The 20,526-nt window shown below is 38.9% G+C and overlaps 2 protein-coding genes across 4 annotated transcripts in view; one reads left to right on the plus strand and one right to left on the minus strand.

The window, feature by feature from the left end:
- Nucleotides 1-469: 469 nt before the first annotated feature.
- fancd2 (FA complementation group D2) lies at nucleotides 470-19,274 on the minus strand. Of its 3 annotated transcripts, XM_057330908.1 has the most exons (44): nucleotides 19,163-19,274; nucleotides 18,909-19,068; nucleotides 18,422-18,556; nucleotides 18,268-18,335; nucleotides 18,067-18,170; nucleotides 17,923-17,980; nucleotides 17,775-17,827; nucleotides 17,559-17,637; nucleotides 17,310-17,434; nucleotides 17,077-17,164; nucleotides 15,852-15,956; nucleotides 15,624-15,715; nucleotides 15,409-15,511; nucleotides 15,290-15,325; nucleotides 15,061-15,207; nucleotides 14,726-14,860; nucleotides 14,019-14,150; nucleotides 13,696-13,803; nucleotides 13,503-13,612; nucleotides 13,371-13,425; nucleotides 13,183-13,302; nucleotides 12,757-12,830; nucleotides 10,545-10,691; nucleotides 10,323-10,423; nucleotides 10,067-10,182; nucleotides 9,878-9,986; nucleotides 9,567-9,668; nucleotides 9,365-9,456; nucleotides 7,580-7,747; nucleotides 7,373-7,489; nucleotides 7,146-7,274; nucleotides 6,904-7,022; nucleotides 5,037-5,147; nucleotides 4,809-4,942; nucleotides 3,493-3,592; nucleotides 3,216-3,338; nucleotides 3,040-3,133; nucleotides 2,889-2,960; nucleotides 2,169-2,207; nucleotides 1,991-2,065; nucleotides 1,760-1,834; nucleotides 1,524-1,670; nucleotides 1,321-1,401; nucleotides 470-730 (listed from the first exon to the last, which is right to left on the minus strand). In XM_057330908.1, the coding sequence occupies exons 2-44, from the start codon at nucleotides 18,970-18,972 to the stop codon at nucleotides 659-661; spliced, it is 4,314 nt and encodes a 1,437-aa protein (XP_057186891.1). In that variant the 5' UTR covers nucleotides 18,973-19,068; nucleotides 19,163-19,274; the 3' UTR covers nucleotides 470-658. The 3 variants fall into 3 exon arrangements, with proteins under 3 accessions (XP_057186891.1, XP_057186883.1, XP_057186897.1); XM_057330900.1 differs by having other exon boundaries at nucleotides 18,909-19,271; XM_057330914.1 differs by lacking the exons at nucleotides 470-730; nucleotides 1,321-1,401; nucleotides 1,524-1,670; ... (1 more) ...; nucleotides 1,991-2,065; nucleotides 2,169-2,207 and adding an exon at nucleotides 2,253-2,804 and having other exon boundaries at nucleotides 18,909-19,271.
- A 696-nt stretch (nucleotides 19,275-19,970) lies between these two features.
- LOC130562307 (E3 ubiquitin-protein ligase TRIM39-like) overlaps nucleotides 19,971-20,526 on the plus strand; it is a 4,594-nt gene continuing 4,038 nt past the window's right edge. The window contains 2 exon segments of the mRNA XM_057347251.1: nucleotides 19,971-20,098; nucleotides 20,204-20,521. Of these exon segments, the coding sequence (XP_057203234.1) occupies nucleotides 20,083-20,098; nucleotides 20,204-20,521 (334 nt within the window). The 5' untranslated portion in view covers nucleotides 19,971-20,082.

Below are 20,526 nucleotides of genomic sequence, written 5' to 3' on the forward strand. Positions count from 1 at the left end.
GAGATGATATGATACAGCCATGTTTTTATTCTGTTGGTTTAGACTTGGTTTGTGAAATACTAATGCTGGCCAGTATCACTGTCACACTTTTCTGCCTCGGATGCAATATGTAATGAACTTTTACTGTGTTTTTTTTTCTTTTCCCATGCGGTTTATTTTTGGCTTATGTCTGTCTCATTTCCATTTTAATTGTAGATCCACTGATACACAGCCAACTGTTTGTCTTAAGAAATTTGGTTAGACTGCATGTTTGGTTAGGGCTTATTTTCTATCTTGGCTATAAGACAAAGTATTACAGGCAGTTTTAACTATATACTTGTAATTTATTAAAAGAGGTGATGTAATGTGTTTACAGTTACACATTGAAGACTTTGTTTTTGGAAATAACAGCGGTATTTTTTAACCACGTAAAACAGTGAATTTATGGAACTTAAATCTGAACATATTTCTTACATATAAAAACAAACATAATGCACAAGATCGAGCACTTTTTAATAATTGATTGACCAGTCCTCATCTTAGACGAACGTTAACACCACAAATGCGTATTTATTAGCTTTATCTTTTAAATAAAATCACATGTTCAGGAAATACATTACATGAAGGTAATAATAGTGTATTGATCGTATGTTAACGTAAATGAACATTTAATCTCATTTCAATCCGATTCATTAGATTCCTCCACATCTTCCTCTGGCTGTTGATCAGTTCTCTCATCCGATTCACTCTCCTGTATCAAAACACACTCCATTTAACATCCAGAAACCACGCGCAAGAGAAAAATGATGATCATTTTCTATCTTGAACTTTGTTTCAAGTGAAGGCAATTAATTAGTAGTAAAAATGTAATTCTGTAGAATGAAAAACTACAGCTATGTACTGTACAAGTTTGCATGCTCTGGATCTGAAAATATAGTATTGTGAAAATAGAATGCACGCAAAACACTTTTTCAACCAGCAATTCTGTAAAAATGCACAAGATGGCGCCGGTGAGCTTTCGGGAAATTAGTCGGTGGACTCTGGTCGCAAAAGCTCACGGGCGCCATCTTGTGGAACTAGCCCATACCCACAACTGCTTAGCGACTCAAATTGGGCCTCTTAACATTTTTTTGTTGTAGACAAATGCAAAATTCTTTCAGTTTGTAACAACAAAACTATTTTATGAAGTGGTAGTTTAATTATACTAAAAGTATGTACTTCATCATCACCCTATCCGTCATATTAAAGATTACGTAATCTGACCAATTTATCTGAGGCCAGCATGAGTTATCTTTAAAGACAAAACCGCAGCCACCTAAATAAAAAGATCTTGTTTTATACCTCAGTGTTGCTCTGCACTTGAGACGATTCTTCCTCTTGCTCATCAGCGACCTGTGACCTCTGTGAGAGAATTTCCTCGCCCTAAAAAAACAAGCACACCTTCTGTATTATCGGCCTAAAAGATTTGTGTCCTTCTTTGTCTATTCATATAAACAGTAAACCAGGTCGAGAACTTATGGGGAGAAGCAAAGCTGGATGCTCACCTTCAGGTCTCTGTTCTTCAGGTTCCCCAGCCAGAAAGCCTCCTGGCAGTGGTTCAGAGTGAGCATGGCCTTCACACGATACACAAACTGCTCCAGACTTTTCTTCAAGGCTGGGACGTGATTGGTCAGGCCTGTATCTTGCCTGATCTGAGAACAGCAAAGCAGTGGTTCGAATAAGAGACGCAACCCTATGGTTGAAATGCTAGCGTCTAGTGCGTTGCAGATGGTGCGGTTACCTTTGAATGACCACACATGTGGTGGAGTTGTCTAGTACTGAGCTGAAAGGTCTTCAGTAGACTCTGAACATCCTCCTGAGAAGATACATCAATGTGTAAAGAAAAAAAACCTTACATTTTAAGAAGCTAAAAAACAACATCTTGCGTTCTAGTCTATGCAAAGCACTCAGGATATAAAAATGGGATGCACGCTCCAGTAACACACGTTTAGATGAATGATTTAAAAAATACCTTGTGTTTTTTAAAGCTGTAGTCGAGCAGAGGCATTCCCAGTTTTAGAAATGATTCCAGAAAAAGACGACCATACTGAAGACAAAATGAAAGCATTAAACAACTACCAGTTAAATTACATTATCGTCATGAGTAGCCCGTTATGTGTGTTTGTGTGCAAGTGTCTAACATCTCTCACCTTTAAACACACCGTGAGCACAGGTCTGGTGTCAAACACCTGTCCCAAAAAAGAATCAACTTAAAAGAGACAGTTCACCAAAAAATAAACATTTCATCCTCACATTGTTTAAAGTCCCTGTGAAATTAAAAATGACAATGCCTTTTTTTTCATGAAATACTACAGCGTTTATTCTAAATAGTTTATCAATGTGGGTCGTTCTCTTTTTTAAAATCGTGTGCCCTCATAATCTTTAGTTAAAATCTGAAAATGCACTTCCTTCCTGTAATGACTATCCATCTTAAATGACCTATGTTAGACGGCTTGGGCGGAGCATCCGTTAACTCCTCCCCTCCAATTGTCAGTCTGCTGCCAGTTCCATTTCAAAATGCAAAGGCTGTTTTTATACATCCAATCAAATCGCAGAGAAAGACGAAAGCCACGCCCACTATTTTTCTCATTAGAAATTCCATTCCACTCGGAAATGCGTCAAAATACGGAAGTAAAAGCGATCGCAACTTCCGGTATTCTTTCTGTGGAACACAAACGAAGATATTTTGAGAAATGTCTCAGTGGTTTTGTGTCTATTCAATGGAAGTCAATGGAGGTCGATGTTGTTTGGTTACCAACATTCTTCAAAATATCTTCTTTTGTGTTCTGCAAAGAAAAAAACGTCATACAAGATAGAAATGACATGAGAGTGAAACTGGAAGCACAGAAATGATGTAAAGTCCTCTGTACCTTGACCAGGTTTATGAGAATGTGGATATCCCGCACAGCTAGATTCCACGTTAACAGTTTCTCGCTTTGAACCTGACGAAAGCCAAAGATGATCTTCATCAGTTCCAGACAAATAAAAGCCATACACTCTGTTTTCTTTAACGGGACACACCTCTCGGCTATCGCTCGGTTTGCTGGGAGGAATCTTGCGTACAGCTCTCTCCAGCTCTGCCATCAAGCTCTTGTAGTACACCAGGAAGGTCTGCCTGCAGGTTTAGACACATGAAGAAATATCACAGCTGCTCGGTCTGTCCTGAAGATGAGAGGAAGTGCAGCACTTCGCTGTACCTGTTGAGCGTGGGCCAGCTGCGAGAGCTGGCATCTTTAGCAGCATTTAATAACTCTGGAACTCCTTCACCGGCGATCTCCTCCACGGCCTTCAGGACGTCATCAGTATGTTCCAGATATATACTACAGTAAAAAAAGATGATTATGATTTTTTGGAATGTTGTATTTGTAACTCCAAATCACAAAAGTTCCCTTTTTTTTAATATGGTCTTATTTAGGATCTATAAATGTCTGTCATTGAGTCTGATGGTATTATTATGTTTGAGTCGTGAGGTACCTGAGGAGGTTTTGAAGAGCTTCGTTGTATTTGTTTCCTCGCTCTCTCTCTCCACTCGCTGTAACCCACTCTTGACACAAGAAATGCTTGGCCAGGGATGCTGGGAATCATAAGAGTCAGAAATGTGTTTTAAACGCATCGTAACACAACTAAATAAAGAAATGCTAAAGTTAATGCATGTCTGTTATTGCAATTACATATACACTCATTGTCCCTGTTCAAAAAATACAGACATAGTAATTGAATGGGAAATAGGGAAAAAGTGCAATGTCTGATTGAGTTTTACTTTCGGGATGGTACAAAACTTGGTGATTTTCGTTGAACTTGATATGTGAAAACAGAAGGTGCACGCGATTCAAAACACCTATATGGCCCTGAAAAAAAGATTCACTTTTCCCCCTGACCATCCATAGAAATTGCTTGGGATCTGATAATTATCCATTCCTGTTTTAAGTTGTTGTTATTGTTTAATAGCACTAGTTTTATCATTTTTAAATGACATTAACAACCAAACAATGGGTGACAAACTGTTTTCTTTAAGGCAAACAAAGCTTTTTTTTAAACAATTAGGAAATTCACAGGCCTCTATATATAGAGCAGTGGTTCTCAACAGGGGGGCAGGGGGGCCCCAGCTGACTTCCAGGGGGGCCTCAGAATGACTAATCATTTAAAATGAGACAAAATGAGCTATTAAATAAAAAAAACTGAAAACTAAGATATTTCTTATTATTTAGCCATTTTTATGTTTTTTTCCAGTTAATATTAAGCTCTAAAATACTTAATTATGTAGAAATTATTTTGTGAGTGGGGGGGCCTTTGAATATTATTGAATAAATTGGGGGGCCATGGAGTCAAAAAGGTTGAGAACCCTTGATATAGAGAGCTCTATAGACATCTTAAGGTTAAACAATGGCATTGCACATGGTTTCTCCCCCACCAGATGGCACTAAAAAATCTAAAATTTGATTTTGAAGCCCTCCTCTATACTTCAACCTGGAATATTGCATTAATTGAAAAAAAAAAAAAAAATATATATATATATATATTGAAATTGCATAAATATAACAATACAAATTCCAAATAGTAAAAAAAGACCTTTGTTAAAACACCAGTTGGTTCAAATACTGTAACTGGCAAAATGGCCAAGAAATGTGAAGTTCATTATTAAAACAGGGCATCAGTTGTTTGCAGGTGCCATTTGGTTTTATATTTTGTTATTTAATGCACATGTAAGTGTCTAAATATTTAATGGCCACTGTATATGTAAACTGGATGTGTTTAGACTAAGAGGATACAGTACAGTATATGAAACTCACAGATCTGCTCTCTGTATGCCCTGTGGTTTGATCCTCCGAACTGTGTCAGCACAATGAGCAGCTGGGTGAGACACAGGGCGGTGTGCAGACTGGGCAGAGAGCTTTTGAAGTTCTGCAGATACTGGAAAGCGTGCCTGAGTACATAAAACACCAAAGACAGACGTTACACTTCAAACTCTTCACTGACAGAACGCACACATATGACACACATATGACAACTGATCTCACCTGCTGAGCTGATCCAGGGTCAGATCGGTCTCTTCTTCCTTCAGTCGGCTGGCCAGAACTCTCAGAGCCTTCTTCAGCAGAACACGGTGCTCGGGACCAGAGAAGCCAGACCTGAAGATCAACAGCAGGTTATATGGCTTGACAGAAACCACCCTCACTTTTTGCACGATTGCATTTTTCTTGGCCCATTCCGGTTTCCAGTTTTATTATAAGTGAAACCTGCTGATTCCGATTTTCTATCCACAACCTATAACAAACCATATTTATTTTTCTTCAATGCACATTTTTTCACAATAACACATTTGATTTTTATAAGTAGGGTTGGGAATCGAAAATCAATTCCAATTCGGAATCGAAAGGTTAGGAATCGGATCGGAATCGAAAAGAATACGAATCGGATACTTGAAATTAAAATGTCAATTTCTCTTATCAATTCCTGTGTGAGTATTTTCAGAAATGTGCGTGTGTTAACTTGTGATATGTCAATAAAATCCCTTATGAAAATGAACCATTTTTTTACTATAGTGAGCATAGTTTAACCATAGTATTTGCAGTAAAGCACAGGAACTACAAATTTACCAGTTTCATTATAGTAACTACAGTTTATCTATGATGTAGTTCAATTATAGTAATATAAATTGTAATAATCTAGACAAAACATGGTTGCTACGTGTATATGCAGTATATACAAAACGGTGCTCATAACCAGTCAATAAGCAGGCTAAATGACCAATCAGGTTGATATCTAAATTAGAGCTGTCAAACGATTAATCGCATCCAGAATAAAAGTTTGGGTTTACATAATGTCTGTGTACTGTGCATTTTAATTTTGTATTTATAAAAACAGACACATTTATTTAAGAAAAAATAAAATGTTAATATTAATAAACATTTACATATAATTTAAATGATTGGCAAATATAAATAAATAAATTTAAACATTTTCTAAATACAGTATATACACGTTTGTGTACATGTATGTGTTTATAAATACTAAATTAATATGCACAGTACACAGACATACATTATGTAAACACAGACTTTTATTCTGGATGCGATTAATCGTGATTAATCGTTTGACAGCCCTAATCTAAATGTTTTACTTCAACTGTGGAATCGAAAAGAATCAAATAATCGATAAGCAGAATCGGAATCGATCAAATTCAAACGATACCCAACCCTATTCATAAGACAAATGATTGAACATTACAATTTCCCCAAATTTCCCTAAACGCAGTTCTCAAAGCTTCATTAAATCACAGGATCTTCTCTCGCCTAAACAACTCTTTAATTGAAGAACTCTGTGAATGAAAAGAAGTAATCATAATAAATAAATATAACTAAACAAATGTCACTTAATTGACCTTTTTCTCTTTTGTACTCATCTCACAAAAGTCTAAGACTACAAGCCTATGACTAAATTGGTACTTTAACTTGATTCTTGTCTGTTCCTGTTTTAATGAAACTAACATGGCTTTATTTTCTGAAATGTAAAATAAATGGTCTTTATCTTGGGTCTGTAGTATTAAAAGAAGTGGGTTGGTTCATTTTAGCTGCAACTTCAATAAAAAGTTAAAAATCTTATTCTACTCTAAAGATGTATATGGATCATCACATGTCTTGTGTTAGTAAAGAACTGAATCAGATAATCACATACAAGTGTGGATTTATTCATTTTTTTTATATTTTGGATTTGAAAAACAAGCAGAATGTCATTTTACCCAAGTGAAATGACCACAGTTTTTACGTTTGTTTTACACCTGTCCCGGACGATCATGCGAAAAAAAGGTAGATTCCGGTCTCTGGCCGGTCAATCGGTGCACCTCTAGTATATAGAGCCGAAATCGATAGGACAGACGGGTCTCACCAGCTGAATGTGGTGTGTAGCACTTGCAGGAGAAGCTGATAGGCTGAAGACATAAGCTGCTGTTCCTTCACATCCACACCAGAGGCATCAACAACACCCTGATTCTCCGTCAGCAGAGTCTGTGTGGACAAACACATTTGAGAGCTTGAAGTCTGAATCCACACAGTAACAAAAAAACAATTTTCCTAAATGAACACGTTTACTGTAATCCGATGACAAACTGTCATCAGAAATGTTTGTACCTGAAAATGATTGTGGCAGTTCTCCAGGTGAGTGCAGAGGGTGGGCAGCAGCTCCATGCAGCAGGTGGCGATTTCTGTGGCGTTTTTCTGCTGCAGGTGTGCAAATCCTAGAGTTCTGTCCGTCTTACTCTAAACAGACACAATATTCATTCATCATGATAATGCATGTCAGATCAATGAAACCTAAACACTAAAACCTGATTGGCTGATGATTCATGTGTGCATACTTTGAGAAACGGGGCCTTCTTGGCTGGAGAAGAAGCCAAACTGAAGTCCATTTTACGCCACATGTCCTCCAACAGGAAGTGCAACTCTGCGGGGCCCAACTGCACCTCTTCTCTGATCTACACACGAAACAATTCATCAGAGCAAACCGAACAAAGGAAAAGTATGAGCATGCTTAAATCCGAAATACATGACACAGTGTTGATTACTTTACTGTGTAGCTCGGTGTCCAGTAGCGTTCGAGACAGAAGGCCACACTGTAGCACGCTCAAAACCTCAACATCCAGCTCCCTGAAGAACGGCCAATAGGAAGCCAGACTGACCCCTGATGTGGTGTCCTTCTCTTTCTCCTTCTCGCTCTCTTTGTCTGGATGGTCCTGTCGTAACACTACATTAATGCTGTGTTCACACCATCGCGTTCCTCGCTCGTTATTACTCGCGGGAATAGTTTGTTAATTTCGCGCGAGTGACGCAACAAAAGCATCCGGTCGTGTCAAACGCGCAAATTTCACTCTCAAGTTGAATTTTCTAGTTGGCGTCTTTGCATTGACTTTGTATGTCATTTACTCAAATCGCTTCATTCGCATTTGGTGTGAACGTAGCATAACAGTACAAATGTTTACTTTTAAATTCTGTAAATAAACCAAAAAATGATTGTGAAGTGGCTTTCTAGTTTTTTTAACCTGTGAAAATGACAAACAGCATTTCAATGCCTTTACCTCAGTCCCTGCAGGATTTTGCGATCGCAGAATTTAACGCATAATCAAACAAAAAAAAGCGGCAACTAGCAAGATTTAGAGATTGTCGCAGATCTTCCGCATAATTTGGCCGAAGACGTGCCATGTGACGTCATCACATCACGCATTCCGTCAATACCTACTCCAAACAGTGTGGCCAACTTGGCAGACCCCTTTAGCGAGTTATTTTTCAAAATGCTTCGCTTCTGCTGCCCCACCAGAGCGAGTTTTATGCGTTTTTCACTGTAAATTGATTGGATGTGTAAAACAATTCTGTTGCATTGATTTTGAAATGAAAATGGCAGCAGACTGACAGTTGAAGGGGAGGAGTTAACGGATGCTAGTTTACGTCATTTCCGATGGATAGTCATTTCAGGGCGGAAGTGCATTTTCAGATTTTAACTGAAGATTATGAGGGTACATGATATTTAAAAAGAAAATGACCCACATTGTTAAACTATTTATTATAAATCCTGCAATATTTCATGAAAAATTAAGAATTGTCATTTTTTATTTCACTGGGACTTTAAGTGGTCGAGTTCACTCACTATTACATAGTTTTTGTTGTCTGCCAACAACAGAAACAGAAATTTCATTATGTATATATATCATATGTAATTACGAACCTATTTATTGTGCATTTCGATGTATTGTTTTAATATTATACTGTACACGACAGCTCAGGTAGTAGAGATATGAAGCAGACCTGAAGCGCTTAGCTTGTCACATACTACGTGATGACGTCACTGATATGCAAATTAGCACATGACGTCATCATTTAGCAGGCTAGTGGCTTTGAGTCGAGTCAGCCTCCCCGATGTGTGTGCGTCACGTTTTTACGTTTACATTTACATTAATGCAATTAGCAAACGCTTTTATCCAAAGCGACTTACATTGCATTATACTATACATTATACTTACACATTTTGCATTATACTATACACTATACTTTTTTTAAACAACACACCTGGAAACAACATAAAGCCATCTGATCTATGAAGAAAGCTGTCTGGTCTTTGACTAAACTAAGTTATTTTTAACTATAAAAATTAAAAATGACGGCAAAATTTGAATAAAGCAGCTGCAAAATGAAGCATTTTTGGCCGCAGAAATCACAAAAATCTCCGCAAAATCCTGTGGGGACTGCTTTACCGGTTTGTATACATTATATAAACCTCACCTTTTATTATACAAAATAACATTAATACAATAACCAGTATAATCAATAGTTCTTGTCAAAATGTGAGAAATAAATACCTGCTGGGACTCTTCTGCCTCTGCGGCCCCTTCCAGCTCAGATTTGTCAGCTGAAGTGTTCTTATTCACCGACGCCTTCCTCTTCTTCCCAACTGTCCCCAAACACACACAAACAATGTGTCCAAAGACATGGTTGTACCAGTGTGACACGATCTAGACGATAAAACCTAAAATGAGAGGTAAATCTCTCCAGCTGGTTTACCCTTGTTTCCTTTCTTTGGCGGAGGGATGGAGGAAGAAGGTACGACCCCTTCAACACGATCTCCATCGAAGTTCGCCTGAGGAGGAGTGTAGCCGGGTGTAGCTATCAAAACACACAGTGTAACAGAAAAATAAACAAAGATTTCACACAAAACACTCATATTTGACATGCATCTTGTAGTAAAAATCGACATACTGTTTATGCATGTATATTGATTGTATATACAGTAAATGTTAAATGAAGAGAAAAAAAATGAACTACATTTTAGCATAGCTCTCAATATAACGGCGTATAAAGGTTCTCTCTGGTACCTCCTAGGCACGTCTGCAGTAAACTCTGAAGGTAAGTGATGTTCTGAATACGAGTAACAACCTTCATTTTCATCTCTGCATCTTTCTGCTTGCAGAAGGCGTTTACCACCTACAGCCGTACAAACACATATGGAAGATTTAGAAGACATATTAAAAACACAATATATAAAACATATACAATGCGCCAACCTCTCTGAACCAGTTGATGGTGTAAAACAGAAGAGAGCAGAGAAACTCTCTCTCAGTCCTGGACAAACTCTCAACCTTCTCCACCACCTTCATATCAGTCAGGATCAGAGGACAACCTGAAAGAACACCGCAAACCCCTTATAACATGTATTGCTTCACAAAGACAGACATCAGACACGAATGCTGACGTGACCTGTAGGTTCACAGTAATAGTATACCAACAAATGTCAATAAAACATATCAAGTCAGATCGGACCTAGCAGAGCATCAATCTCCTCCAGATCTCCGTCATGCTGAACTTCCTCACACAACCTCAAAAGACGAAAAAACGAGAACAAACACAGAGCGGACACACTCCTGTAAGAGAGAGACAGAGAGCGAATGTTCATGTTTGACAACTGTGGAAGGAACCATTCAATTCTCCTACCAAATATAATGGATATGCTAAAGATGGCATGTGTTTTCGGACAGGTTTGACCTCTCTCTCTTGACTCCCGCGGGTTGTGGCGTGTCTGATTTGTGTTGCTGGTCTTGAGCCATCACAGGCAAGATATTGATGGCGATTCCTCCCTGACTCTCCTCCTCATCCAGATGATACATCACACACGCCGGAAACACAAAAGAACTGAAATAAACACAAAACTTAAACTTACAATTATGATGTCCAGCTCAACCTGCATCTTTCTTCTAAGGATCACAAAAGTATGTTCAGAACTGAGAGCATTAGTGACTTTCATTGAATCTTTTCTCCCACACAAGTGATGGTGACTGAGGCTGTCGGACCCCATTTGTGGTCCACTAACAAAAAAACTCAAATGGGTTTGGAAATAGCTGAGGTAAGTAAACTATGACAGAATGTTCATTTTTGGTTGATTTGTAGATTTAAATAAACATAAAAACATCCTAAATATTATAGTGTCAACTGTCCTTCTTAGACAAATCAATACCACAAATACTGTGTATATACAGTATATATATACAGTAATGAGATTACTAATAGGCACCGGTGATACACGGTGTCCACCCACCTACCGATTACATCACTTGTCCACCGCGGCACCAACCCCCACCGTCATTTTTTATTTTTATAGTTATAAATCACTCAGTTTAGTCAAAGACCAGACTGCGCATCTGAACGCGGCTGCTTATTCGTTTCTTATTTATTTATTTAACATAAACCACCGTCATTTTTTATTTTTATAGTTATAAATCACTCAGTTTAGTCAAAGACCAGACTGCGCATCTGAACGCGGCTGCTTATTCGTTTCTTATTTATTTATTTAACATAAACGTTTTTCGTTTCGTATTCCTTTCTTATTAGTTTCTTATTTATTTATTTATTTAACATAAACGTTTTTCGTATTCCCTTCTTATTAGTTTAATTTGTTTTTGTTTTTGCACAATGTGTGCCGTGATTACTTGGTTTGTTATATAGGCAACTTATCTAACGTAAATGTTTTCTATTTTCGTTTCTTATCTATTTTTTGCTTGATGTGAGCTGTGATTATTCGTTTTGTAAGGTCTGTGTTTGCATATGTCAATGTACTTTTTTCTAGTTTTTATTAAGAAAGATATTGAAGCTAGGGCTGTCACGATTATTAAATAATCGTCTCATTGTGATTGTTTGACCTCATCGCGATGGTTTCAGATCATCGCAATTATTGCACATCTCTATAGAAGACACTAGGGGGAGCTGTAGTGCATCTGCATATTGCATATTTTATTATATATATTGTAACTAAAGCACGGTAATACTTGTAAAATGTACCACCACAACACAATCACTTAAAAAAAATAAACTAATGCGTATACCATAAAAATAACCTGCAGTAAAATTTAATGTTATTTCAGTGTGAAAACCAGTCTACCAAAATCTCATTAACATAGAAGTCAACTTTTACTGTAGTCTTGCAAGTGAGAAAAAACAGACTAGAAGCTTTTCTATGACTGATAGCATTTTAATGGTGGCTTCAATTCACACCTGATCAATTTATTTAATTTACAAGTATTTGGCGGTTGTATTATTGACAGGTAAAAGCCTAAACCTTAAGTATGATGACCCAAATTTTTCCTATGTATTTCCAAGAAAAAGAACATAGTCTTTATATTCAGAACAATATGGTCGTTTCAAAGCTGAATAAAAGATGTATGAGAATTAAAAGTCAAAGCTCTAAAACAGACAATTAATCGTCATAATCGCAATGATTTATTAGACAATTAATCGTCCGCCAAATTTCATAATCGTGACAGCCCTAATCGAAGCCACATTAATTCAAGCAATTGCCCTCCCCGAAATGCCGCCATTTAAAAACTGAAAGTAAAATGCGTCATGCGCACGGTCGCATCTTCGACCACCCCACAGCAAACCCCCCACCCCCGGTGTCACCGGTACAACCGGTGTTTTTACACGTCGATTAACCGGTGGGAAAATTTCATCACTGCAACATCCCTAATTACTGAACTACAATACTTTTTTAAAAATAATAATTCTGCCAAAATCTCCTAAATGTGTCTGATCTTCTACTTTCGCGTGACAGAATTTTAATTTTTTGTGATTTGCAGATACTGTATAATAAATAAAACACATAATACTTTTTCCCTAATGGTCTAAGTTACTAATGCATTTAAATGGCCTGTAAACTGTGACTAATAATGTAAAAAAGCATAAATGAAATCCTGTTGGTTCTTACCTTGTTATCTCTGGTCCAAGGTCAACGACAAAATCTTCCTGGAAATCTTCTAACACCCTCTTCCCGATCCATGCCTTAAGATACACAACACCAGCGTATGTCAATTATTTTTGGTTGAACACCCCAAAATGAACCTTCTGTCATCGTTTACTCACCATCTTGTCCTTTGTGACTGACTTTCTTCCGCAGAACACAAAAGAAGATATTCTAAATAATGCTGGTAACTAAACAACGGTGGTACCCATTGACCTGCATTGGTTTTGTGCCAATACAATAAAAGTCAATGGGTACCACTGTTGTTCGGATATCAACATTCTTTAAAATATCTTCTTTTGTGTTCTGTGGAAGAAAGAAGAATAAATGTTGACAGAATTTCCATTTTTGGGTGAACCGTCTCTTTAAGAGCACATTTACTGACACACACACCTGCACTAGAGGGTCCAGTTTGCAGGTCTGCAGAAGGTTGGCCAGCTCATCGTAACACAGAGCGGCGGCCTCAGGTGAACTCTCACTGCATGAACGCACCAACTCCAACAGAGCCATCACCTACAACACACCACATCATGTCCAAACAGATCTATCCCAATCATCATATTACCCATCAGATCACTCACCTGTCTGTGTGCTTCTTTCGGCAGCGTTCCACCCTGAGAGCCAGCAGGTTTCTTTCTACATTAAACAGAAGAAAGCTGAAGATCAGAGATCGCAGAGGCAGCTGTCTTGTGCTGATAAGGTGGAGAGTTTACCTGAAAGCCCCCATACTGCCCACCATCATGACCGCCCCGATGATGCCAATGCGCTTGTACTTGGGCACCGTGCTGGACAGCTGCTTACGAATCACGATGTGCATGTCGTCCTGGAAGGAAAACGATCGTATTTTTAGCTCATTAAACAGGTTAAGAAATAAGAATTATTTATAAACTAGAACATGTCTCTCACCTGGATGTGCCCCCCCTGCTGCTCTTGTCCAAATGCCAGGTGACTCAACAGGTGGAAGAGACGTCTGATCTGCTGCGATGTCAGGTTATCCATGTAGTCCAAAATACCCTGCCAAAATTACATTACATTTACAATCAATTTGTAGATACTTTTAACGTTATCAACCAAATACCCACAATTCTCCACAAATCACAACTGCGAATGGGTTACATCTACACTAACTTTCTATTACCTTTCCATGGCTTTTTTTAAACAAATGAATTTATACGTGGCCGTATTTTATTGTCAGACACTGAAAATGTGTGGAGAGGACTTGCGCGCACCTTCACGAAAACAGTGAACTGGCTCATCTCCGCAGGTCTCTGAGACACCAGCTCACAGAGAAGATCCAATGCCACATCCACCTCCCCGCTCACACCGCTACACGCGTGTGTGACCAGAGAGCCCACCACCTCCTACACAACACACACAAACACCTGTTTCAGCATCAAAAAAGGCCGATTCAGAACTACTCAATTAAAGGGACAGTGTCCCAATTTAGACAATTCTGTCATCATCCATTCATGTGCAAGTGCAGCAAAAACAACAACAACATCATAAAATAAATAGGACTGCCATTAATCGCATTCAGAATAAAATTGGTGTTTACATATTAATATATGTCTGTGTACTGTGCATATTAATTTTGCATTTACAAACACACACGCGTATATATTTAGGAAATATTTAGATGCATTTAATTATATTTACCAACAATTAAATTATGTTTATTATTTTTTATAATTTCCTTAAATATAGACATGTACGTGTATGTGTTTATAAATGCAAAATTAATATGCACAGGACACAGACATATAACATATAAACGCAAACTTTAATTCTGGATGCGATGAATCGCTTGAAAGCCCTAAAAATAAATATGAGCGAAGAGATGACAACAGAAATTGTATGTGCTTATTAAAACAATATTTTATACTGTTGGTAGTTCAATGAATAACTTAAATGTCAGTGTACAGTAAGCGTATCTCACCTGCTGGCAGTAGGAGTCAAAGGCAGTGAAAGCTTGTTTGTACATGTGACCTCCACACGGCACCACACAACAGTCCGGAGAACGCAAGAGACCCTGAGCTAGAGCCAGAATCGAGGGGAAATAACCTCGCATAACCTGCACAACACAGTTGCAACACATTGCGTTTTACATGTACACGCATGTGTGTAGAAACATTTATTTATCCACTGGAGTCATTTGGATTACTTTGATGATGAACCGTATAAGGACACGACAGCATTTAAATATACGTTTCTTAAGGATAAGGAAATATGAGAGAATTTTCATTCTTTGGTGCTAGATGGCCCGGCACTGACCTGAGCATGACCCTTGAAGGTCTTCTGCAGTAGAGTCTCCTGAATCAAACCCTTGCGAACTTTGACCTTCAGCACTCGCTCCGCCCCCCGCCTGCTGTGGTTTGCGTTGGTGGCGTGAAGAATGAACAGCACCAACAGATCTATCACCTGAGAGACACAACAGGTCAAATCTATTATCGTAAAATCTTATTTAACAGCAATGACTATTAGAAAACAAAAGCAATCGCACCTTATGGTCCTCCGGCTCATCAACGTTCTCTATGGACTGCAAATAAAACTCAACTGTTACTAAAATCATTTTTGTTTGAAGATGGCGGACAGTGCCAATGATGTGACCTCTGAGCTCACCTTAAGCCAGGCCTCAGAGATGGTCTTCTGGAAGCGGACAGCCGACTTTATGACCTCCAGAATCAGAGCCACGCTGTCCTGACCGCTGCTGCACGATGAGGCTCTGTTTATAAACAGTCGGCAGAACATCTGGGTCTTACGAACTCTTTAGGACAGTGCAATGGATCGTCTCAAAGAAAGAAAGGAAGAACTTTAATCAGGCGCAAAAATCTCACCCTGGGGTTTTTTTGTTGCTCTGGGAGGCCTGCAGGACGGCTGGCAAAACACACTGCTCCAACTCGAGCTTCTTCCGCAGGTCACACACCACCTGATCGCCACAGACACGACACGCAAAATGACGTCATTACCATTGATTTAAAACAGCTTTATACAAAAGCGAAACGTTACTGATCAGGTGAGCAGGTCACACTGGTCTGAAAAGAGAAAAGGTTGACAGATCGGACCTCATTAGCATCAGACGCAGAGATGGAGTGAAGGACGAACTTCACAACAACAGGAAGATCCTCTAACTGTACAGCAGAGAGAGTTCTCATCACTGCCTCGCGCACCTGACGGAAAGAGAAGCAGAATTAACACAGTTATTCAGTTTGGTTTTCAAACAGTTTCTTTATGTTGTTTTGTTGATCTCTTGACAAAATACTAGGGCTGGGTAAAAAATATCGATTCTTTACTCTATCTTCAATTTAAAGAAACGATCTGTATTTCGCCTCTCGTCCAGAAGATGGCGCCATTATTCGAGTTGAATTTTGAAATCTGTTTGATTTCGGTTGGTTCACTCAAAAATGAAAATACTGTCATCGTTTACTCGCCCGCAGGTTGTTTTTAAGCTGCATACATTTCTTTGTTCTTCTGTTAAACACAAAGATATTTGTAAGAATGTAAGCAATTTTCAGTTCTGTGACATCATCCACTACCATAGTAGGAAAACCTACTATGAAAAGAATTTAGGAAAACCAACAATTCTGGGGTACCTTTGACTACCATTTAATTTGACCTACTATGGCAGTCAATGTCACAGAATTGACAATTGCTAACATTCTTCCAAATATCTTTCTCTTATATCGTGTGCTAAGACCGGCGGAAAATAAAAAGTTGAAAAACTTCCTTGATTATTACGCCGGAATGGGAGTATAGTTCCTAATCATATCGGCCTAGAAAATCGCAACTTTTCATTTTCCGCCGGTCCTAGCACACGATACAAGTACAGAAGAGTCAAGTTTTAAATAGGAAAAATATCAACTCTTTGCTCATTTTTGAACGCGATGATACTGGTCTAATTGGATTCAATGATCTATGCTAAGCTATGCTAAAAGTGCTATCGCCAGACCCGGAGATCGGCTGAATAGATTCCAAAACTTATTAAAGGCGGGGTGTCCGATTTCTCTTAGCCGTTGTTGATGTTCAAATCACCAAAACAAACGCACCCCTACCCCCATCTGTCGCTTTCGTCAGCGCTCGGCTCGGCTAATGTCCGTCCTGTGCACCTTACTGCTGATTGGCTACAAGGTTGTTTTGATACTCGGCCCGACTCGGTTGTCTAAAGTGTCATTCGGAAATCGGTTACCCCGCCTTTAACTCTCGGGGAGATGGAGAATGAGCCTATTTCCCAAAAAAGTGGAGTGTTCCTTTAATCTTAGTTGCATGCGCATGTGTTTTAGAGTGCTGTACCTCTGACAGTAAAGCAGAGCTGAGATTCAGGCTGGACAAAGCATCCAATACCGGCACAGTGAGCTGAGTGTTCTGCTGGAGTAAAATACTGCGCAAGACAACACAGACACACATAAACATCTCATCATCAATACAAACCACCACAACGTAATTACATCAAAAACAATTGCTGGGTTACAGCAAATGAACAAGGAATGAATCCCCAGCATCAGACTCAGTAAATGCTGACGTACTTCAGTTCTCTGGCCATGTCTGCATGCTGCGAGTCCTCAAGGATCTCAGGAAGACTGGTGATAATGTCCCTCTGGAGTTCTACAGGAGCTACTGACACCATCTCCATCAGCTTACTGCTCAAATCCTACACACAAGCAGGCGGAGCAAAACAGCTTTATGTCAGTAACTCAATTATTCTCATTTCTGTGATGACCTCTCTGTTTTGTGACCTCTCTCCAAATCTCACGCTGTCGATACGCGTACAGTACCTTGCAGTCTATGATTCTGTCCAGCCATTTTAACTGATTTATAATGAGACGGGGAACATTGAGTCCATCCTCAGTCACACTGTAACAGAACATTAAACTCACTGACGTAACATTGATAAAGAGTATTACATTATTATAACTGTTAGATGCTAGTTTAGCCCTAAGCATGCACTTAAAATCAACAATGACAAGGCAGTCATGACTACAGACACTTACCCCTCAAACATGAACTCTGGAAGCTTTTCAAACAAAGTGTTTATGACCAGGGTCTAGACGTGGGGGGAAACACAGCTTAGTTTTCCGTTGTTTGGGGTTCTATACTCCAATCTGTGAGGTGCAACAGGTGTGTTGAGATTTGTTTTACCTGCAGCATTTCTATCCCAAGCAACAAGCGCACCAGACTCTCCTGATAGGAGCCAGAACTGATATTAGAAGAAAAACAAAATGAAAACGTAATAACAGCACACACAATTTCTGGCTCTTTTTGTTTTAAATATAAGCATGTTACTTGTTATCCTGTTGAGCGGCTGGCACACAGGGAAGCAGACAGTTTCTGAATCTCTCTGGATCTTCGATGTATGTTTCCATCCCAGATATAAACTCCTGTATGATCTATAAAAGAATAACCCACGCAACACTGTAAATAGGCATACTGTCAGCTCACTTTATTAAAACGGTATAACACGCAGTTTATTTACAAAATTCTCACATTTGGGAATCTGGGATTTTTCCGTAGATGCTGCTGGAGTCGCTTCTGAAATATGACTTGATCTACGGCTGTAAAAAAAGGGTACATGGTATCAACATGTGCATTTCGTAATATCAAATGTATGTTGTATGCACTTTCATATCTGTCATCAAACCTATTTCATTAGCTGTGTTGACAGGTGTCAAAGTGACCCCAGACTCCTCGAGTAGCTGAACAAAGACCGAGTCCGGGTGAGATTCCTTTACTGAGGATTTTGAGGGTCGCCCTGCGCTCTTGGTCCTTTTCGACTCTGTGTAAATACAGTGACGTCATAAAGATCAGCAACAAATCTAATACGGATCACTTTCTGAATACAACACAAGGACAATGTTTAGAATGGAATACTAGCTTAACACATACTGTGCTATTAGCATTAGCCTTATGCAGAACATGCAACATTTCAAACACGGTTGTCAAACTGCAGGAGTCGCGCGCATTGCTTGATGGGGCAAAATAATAAGTGCAACGTGTTACTGTACGTTTCAGCAAATGTACTACTATAGGTTATCTGGACTTTCAAAGCACACAGAATATTTCCATCCGCATGCAACAGAAATGGTTTAGTAAGCCATAACTGCAGAGGTGTCAGCTTCAAAACTTACTTGGAATATCAAGTGCGGATTCTTCGTCCACTGTAACAGATGAGCGCTTCTTCTTCCGCATCATCTTCACCTCAGATCAGATCCGATGAATATAATAAATAACACGTAGCAATCCTCCAGTCAGAGATCGGCGTACACAGCTGAATAATACCAGTCCTGACTGAGGCAGAAATATTGTAAGCTACGGGCTAAATAGACATAGACAAACGCTCGTCAGAGTTATCGTATATATAGCCTAAATCTAAAATGTGTACCTTAGGGTCAGGGTAAACGATGTCGTTTGTCTTTTTGTCTAACTTTAACCAAATGCTCATTTAAGTGAATGTTTTCGTAACTGCGAATTGACTTCTGCAAAGCTTCCCGCGCCTGTTTCGTACACTGTAGGGATCTTGGCAAAATTCTGTGAATTCAATAATTCCTCAAAATTAAATTAAATATTTTTTAAAAACTCAGGGATGTTGCTGTATTTGTTAGTTAACTGTAGATGTCTCTGTAGGATTAAACAAAGGAAATGTTCACTTATTTTGGGGGAATATCTACAGTTAAATGGATTCACGTAACTTTGGAACACAGCATTTTGATGACACTCCCTAACATTGTAACCGCGTGGATTGTCCCACATTGATTGGTCGCTGGAGAGCACACCACCCCGCCCCTATATGACATTTTTACAGGTGAATTTTACCCTTTTTTTCAGATAAGACAATATCCATATTTCAAATAATGTTCATATTTAGTGAAAATTAATTATAATGATTACGTAGGCAAGCAGTTTATAATTATATTATTTTACACTCATAGAGGGTGCACACATTACGGTGATTGACATCAGGGGTGTGCGCGAAGACAGTGACTTTAGTTAGATGGACAGGTTTTATGCAATAGCCCCCTAACGGGAGGTGTAGATGCTGAAATCTGGGAACACTTGACCATAAACACACATCATACAGATCCACATTGTTATCAGCTCCGTATGCAAGAGAAAATGTGGGAGGAGCTATGACATCACAGGGGGTAGGGCTTTCACTGTAATCGAAACTGAATTGATCTGTTTGAAATATTGCGTGTTTGGTACAGATGTGATGCTAATGTGATTGGGTTTGTGACTGTTTGTTAAAGGGTTATTCCAGAAGACGTTTAATCGCCAAAACTAAGACTGGCCAGAAGAAAAAGTATGGAGACACCTTTATGTAAGTCAACCACCATTGTATGAAATTAATATGTAAAAACTTAACATTTTATTATCGTAAATGAATGTAATAATCTGTCAGTGATAAATGTTGATGATTTCTCAGTTCTGTCGTCGTCCAGTGTTTGTCTGACGGAGGAGCTTCAGTGTTCTGTGTGTCTGGATGTGTTCAGTGATCCAGTCAGCACTCCATGTGGACACAACTTCTGCAGGAGCTGTCTGAAACAGTGCTGGGACATCAGTCCCATCTGCTCGTGTCCCATGTGTAAAGAAACCTTCAGTAAAAGACCAGACCTCAAGATCAACACCACACTTAAACAGCTTGTGCTGCACTTTAAGGAAAAGTTCAGTCTGAGAAGATCTGAAGTTCTCTGTGACATCTGTGATGAAAGAAAGCTGAAAGCCCTGAAGTCCTGTCTGGTGTGTCAG

Source organism: Triplophysa rosa, linkage group LG1 (assembly GCF_024868665.1).
Source record: "Triplophysa rosa linkage group LG1, Trosa_1v2, whole genome shotgun sequence".
Taxonomy (NCBI): Eukaryota; Metazoa; Chordata; class Actinopteri; order Cypriniformes; family Nemacheilidae; genus Triplophysa; species Triplophysa rosa.